This window comes from Charadrius vociferus, unplaced genomic scaffold (genome assembly GCF_000708025.1).
Source record: "Charadrius vociferus isolate BGI_N301 unplaced genomic scaffold, ASM70802v2 scaffold119, whole genome shotgun sequence".
Classification (NCBI taxonomy): domain Eukaryota; kingdom Metazoa; phylum Chordata; class Aves; order Charadriiformes; family Charadriidae; genus Charadrius; species Charadrius vociferus.
Genome location: NW_009650170.1, coordinates 1051701 through 1057538, shown reverse-complemented (window position 1 = coordinate 1057538; position 5838 = coordinate 1051701). Strand labels below are relative to the sequence as shown.

At 42.7% G+C, this 5838-nt stretch overlaps 1 protein-coding gene across 1 annotated transcript in view; it reads left to right on the top strand.

Annotated features, from left to right (window-relative positions):
• Positions 1-217: 217 nt before the first annotated feature.
• Positions 218-5838, top strand: part of PRKAR2A (protein kinase, cAMP-dependent, regulatory, type II, alpha) — a 67577-nt gene continuing 61956 nt past the window's right edge. Inside the window, exon 1 of the mRNA XM_009892538.1 lies at positions 218-344. Coding sequence (XP_009890840.1) covers positions 218-344 — 127 coding nt within the window. The remainder of the gene's footprint in view (positions 345-5838) is intronic.

The window sequence follows — 5838 nt, the reverse complement described above, 5'->3', positions numbered from 1 at the left end:
TTTGGGGTAAACCTCAGAGCTGAAGTTTTGGGAACAGCAATGGTTATTTGATGAGAAGCTAGTCACGATATATAACAAATGGAGCTTTCAGTAACCTGGTCTAGTGGGAGGTGTCCCTGCCCACAGCAGGGGGTTGGAACTAGATGATCTTTAAGGTCCCCTCCAACCCATACCATTCTATGATTCCGCAAAATGGGAAAATCCCAAGGTGTGAGAAATGGCTAATAACACTCAGTGGACAAAGGTGACAACGGAAGATGTGAAAACAGGAGCTGCAGGGATAGTGATAGAGCGATACGTGTCTCAAGTGCTCCATGGGATGGGTAGTGGCAGGTCGGGACCACGTACGGAAATGCTGATAACCTGAACTGCGTCAGGCAGAAACGTGAGAAGATAGGGAGGGAAGGGACAAGTGTGTACATACAGTAAAAGACAATCCCAGATTTGCAAGCAAAGGCTCAAGGAAGAAACGAATTTCAGAGCTCTTTGTGGGACACACCCCTTAACTCCAACAATCTTTTGTTTGAACAGCGTCTGCTGGAAAACGTAGACAGAAATTGATATTGTGGATTCAGATTAGTCTTTGAACAACATACAGGCAGGTTACTTTGCTGTCTTCTCTTGAAATAAAACAATCTAAAACCCTTTTATCTTTATTTAATAGCAATGTCTGTGTCCTGTAACCCTGACATAGCCATTCCAGCAGGGTCAGGGCTATCAGGGCTATCAGGGCTAGAGTAACTGGCTGCCACGGGACATACACAAAGATCTATTCCCACCAGCTCACTCTGTCCAAAATTCATCCAGCCTCGCCAGAGAGGTTCTTCATGTAACATTTTCAGTGCTGGGGACAGAAAATAAAGTATAACCAAAACAGATATGGTTTTCACTTTGTATGCAAAAGAACCAAATTATTAGCTAAGTTCTTATTTGAATATCACCGGCTTACACATTGGAGCGCAGGTGCTTAGGGCTTCTCTGACGTGGGAACCACAAACTTTACATCTGCTACGCAGTGCTGCTCAGGGTAGTTTAAACAACATGGTCATCCCACATGTCTCATGTCGCAGAGATTACTTTTATCTAGACTCCTACATGTGGCATTTTACGTCAAAAGTGTGACACAACTGATATTCAGAGATACTTCTTTTTACACCTAGGTAATAGCTAGGGCAAATGTTTTACAAAATCAGGTATTTTAAAACTGATGTTTTCTGCTGCCTGAAAAATTGTGATTGCTACCAACAGAATCAGTGGTATCTGTATTCATAAACCAAATTATGCCGACAAAAATCTGGACATCTACACAGATGTTTCTCCCAGCTTGATTCTTTCAGATTTACCTATGAATGCATCAAAGTACCTTCCCAAAGAATTAGCCAAAATATGTTTGATGGACTAAAAGTAGTGGCGAAGTAATATATTTCACAGTAATATATTTCAACTTCTATTCATGTACATTTATTCAAAAGACTGATTTTTTTCCTGTCTTTGTACTAGTGATAGACAGTCCCATATCATTTATTGAAAGAGACAGTACTCAAGCTGCTCACTCTAAAAGCTAGTTAAGAATATATACTGAATCTTGCTTACTGCCACAAGCAAACTGGTTCGTGAGAATACTAAAGTTTTGGTTTCTGAGGTTTAGTACTTTCCTAAGAAGAAAACCAAACAGAAGCAGGAGAAGCGTTTTATCCTGTGCGCTGTGTTGAAGGATCTCTGCATCCTGGTAGCTAAACCCAGGATCACTCTGTCTTTTGTTAGCATTACTTTCTCTGCTAAAATTAAAACTCAAAAGTTTTGTGTACATTATGCACGAAGTTATATGACGCACGTGTACATTTACAGCAACAGCAGAAAGCAGTAGGTAGAAAAACAAAAAACCCCGAAGTCTGAACATTAAACAGAAAATTTCAAATACGAAACTCAGCATGTTTTTTTACCGTGAAGGTGATCAATCACCGGAGAAACAGACCAAGGGAAGTGGGAATATTTTGATCTTTTTATGTCTTAAAAGGAAGACTGGATACCTTCAGTTCATTGTGGTATGGCAGCCAAAAAAACCCCAAGGAAATGTGTTAGAGAACAAAAAAGACAGCATTGTTTTTCTGCCGTGTAAAATGGCGGTCAGCCCACATTTTGGGATGTGGAGACCAGACTTGCACACAGTGCTCATGAAAGGCATAGTAAAGTTGAGCAGGTACAGGAAAGAGCATTTAACATGATTCTGGGGACAGAGCGGCTGCCTTTGGAGGAGAGACTGGTAAGACTGTGGGGCCTTAGTTTGGAGAAGGCTGAGCAAGATAAGATCAAGGTTTACAAAATCACAAAGTAGCAAATGAAACACAATGCAGAACCATCATTCACCACATCCTGCAATACCAGCAGCAGAGGGGGCATTTGGTATTTCGAAACTGAGGTAAGAGGAGCGCTGCTTTATCTAACAGGTATGACTTCTGGAACTTGCTGCTGTGAGACACCGTGGAAGCGCACTGCACTTGCAGGTCCAAATCCAGATGAGAGAGTTATAAGCAGCAGTCCTTGTACTGGAAACAGAGAGAAATAGCCAGGGATGTACCCTCTGACATCCCTAACGGAACATCTGGAGATGCTAGAGGACCAGGCTGCAGACAGTAGCCATGCTTATGTGCTCTCTCTGAGCAGAATCTCCTCCTGTCTCGCCTGAGACAGGAGACAGGGACAAACCCTGGTCACTGGCTTCAGCACACAGGAGATGCAGAAAACAGAACATCCTGAGATTTACAACATTTTGCATAAGATTATCCAACAGTTCTGTTTGTCCTCAGCTCTACGGCTCCATGACGTTGGATGGAGGGCTTTAAAAAGCTGCAGTGAACTAAACTAGCACCAGGCAGGAAGTACAGGAAAACAGCTAGAACTGACAAGTAATTCAAAACTAAAGCAACCACTGAATTTCAAAGCCACTGCTGAATCTACTCCTCAACAGTTTACACTCTTTGTGCCAAAAGCATCCCCCACCACTGAACTCCACAAGTCAACAGGGCAAGGGCAGGATTTCACTGTGTTTGCAGAAGGCCCTGAACCCGCCTTGTAGGGAGGGCTGCTTTGGGACGTGCCCCACCGGAGAGGGCTTGCTACTGCGTCACCTGCAACAACACGCAAAGGCTGTACTCGTGGTAATTAAACCAACTTCCCTTACACAAGAGATTGTGTTTTCTAATACCAACCGTCAGAGTATTCAGTGTTTTCTTGCATTATCCTCGTACTGAATTACTTGCAGCAAATTTGGAGGCAAGTGTAATTAATCCAAGATGTACGTATGTTTATATAGTGTCTGAGCTCTGGCTGGTGCTGACAGGTTTATGAGAAGTAAATTATTACTTGTTATAAAAGGATTTATTTTACTTTTTAAAGAGCCAGTCTGGAGGTTTAACCTGCTTATTTTTCCCCAGTGCAAGATTACACAGACTATCTTGCCTTTTTGCTTGCAACTTTGCTGCTCCTGCTGGTAGGACAAGCATGGATCCTCCATCACAGTTTCACTAAGGGTGCATCAGTCACACAGCACTAGGTAGTACAGGCAGAGTGACGGGAAGAGACCTCAACATTTGGGACATAATAAATATGGGTATAGGTTTCAGATACTAAGAAAGTACTAGGAGAAAATATAGTTCTGAAAAATATATATGTTTTGACGAGAATACTGTGGAGACCAGCTTCATCAGTTACACAAGTCTTATCTAATTGCATACAGGGTGCTGAATCCGCCATGAATCCAGTGGAAAGAAATTGCACTGGTCATGCTGCAGGAATTAAAAACGTTATTATAAAGGGGATCAAATTAAGGCTGCAAGTGCATTTCCTAATTTCTTTTCTACCATTCTTTTAATGTGGATGCTTATTACAGTAATAATTTAAAAAAATATGCAAATTCAGGGTGAAAGAAAGCATATGACGAGCTATATGTATGCACAGCAGGCAGTATTACAATTAACTTGATCACAGACAAGTCTCTCGCATATATGTGCCATCAGTTCTGATGCTCACAAAATAAAAAGGTATATAAAGAAATGGGATACACTGTGGTATAAACCAGCTTGGAAATGTGCTTCATGTGACCTTGGATGCTTTTTATTTTGTCTGTTGACCTTCAGAAAGAGGCTAAACAGACCTCTGCTGTTTACTTTCCTCTGAAGCTGATTAGTTATATGTGGACATATAAATATCAGAAGGCTAACACAATGTAGCTCTTCAGAGACTTAACAATATTTACTGGTAACACATTTTTTCATATAAATAACCAGATTTATATCCACAGGCACAAATGAGCGAAAATTATCAACAAACGTTAAAAGCTAATACAAGAGCTGACTAATGCCAAAAGCAGGCAATTGTCAGGTGGCTGGCTGTTGTGCAAGAGAGTGGGCAAGAAAAATAAGTGTATTGCCTTGCAAGTAGACTTTCTCTTTCTTCCTCTGATCCTACTTGCCAATGCTTTTTATTCTTTGCAGTATTTCTTCATTTTTACAGCATTTTTAAAATTTCATTTTTACTTTTTCACTACCAGTACTATCTTCAGCACCCAACTGGCAGAGGAAAGATCTCATCAGAAACCTTAATTTTGTGGGGGACTAACCAAATACGGTTTTCTTGATCAGAACCATTTCCCTGTACCAGTTGTCAAAGTTGTCAAAATACGTACACTGAGGAGGGAAATGTGCTCTTGTATTGTTTGAGACTGTCAAAAAGATAGTATGGTAGGAGTGGTACATGAAAAATCAGTATCAGTTGTCTTTTGAGGAAAGGGATACTACAATTGTTGTGGCTGCTGGAGAAAAAGAATGAAGAGAAATGGCTTCATGCAAAATCTCCAGATAAAGAGATGAGATGTGGTAAATCTACCTCTTGTGCTTGTTTTTGTTTGTTTAGTATGGATGCAAAACATGATCTTACCCTGCATAAAAAATATGGGAGCCGTATTACAAAGAACATCTTTTGCCAGAGCGGCTGGGAGCTGTAGTAAGTGCCATGAGACTTCCAACTGGCCTCCCTCACTGAGAATAAAGTCAGTAAAAGCACTGAATGGGGTGCTCCGGAATCCTTGGTTGTGCTCTCTGTGCAACGGCCATGAACAGACGATCTTTGTATGGGAGTGTGGTGACAACCATCTGGATAAGTGATGGACCCTTTGGCACACGAGCAAACAAAACCAAAACACACAATAAATTGCCTCAGCCAATCTTGGGCTTCTAAGTGAAATTTCGTGTTTTGAGTACAAGCTGATTTCTACCCTTTTATTATTGAAACAAAATAATTAAATAGAAACATTTACACTGACAACACACCGCAGCGTCACTAAGCCAACATCTCGATTCTCGACTCCTGTTTGCATAGACCCGCTTTCTCCTGAGACAAGCTTTCCAGCAACGCCGAACCCGATGGGCCACCGGGCATCTGCCAGGCCCCCCCAGCAGCCACACACAGGCAGCAGCACCGCGCAGGTAGGCCGCGTGCAAGGAATACAGGCAAAAAGCTGACTAAAACACACCCAATGCCACACGAAGGGGTGTCTCCAAAGCTCACACGTATGAGCTGATCGATGAGGTCCTGCACTTTTCTGAAGTCCCCTCATCTTTCACGCCCTCGGGCATCCAGCGCTGCACAGGCCCATCCCACCGCCGTCACCCTGGCTCCATGGCGGCTCCCACCGGGAGGCCTGCACACTGCCCCTGCTCACCAGGGTGAGAAACACTTATTTAATTACTTAATTCTGACAGGACACCAGAGGGGTCAGAGGGCCTCAATCTAACGCCCACCAAGGCCTGGATCGAGCTGCGCCCCCCGCCGGCCCTCGAG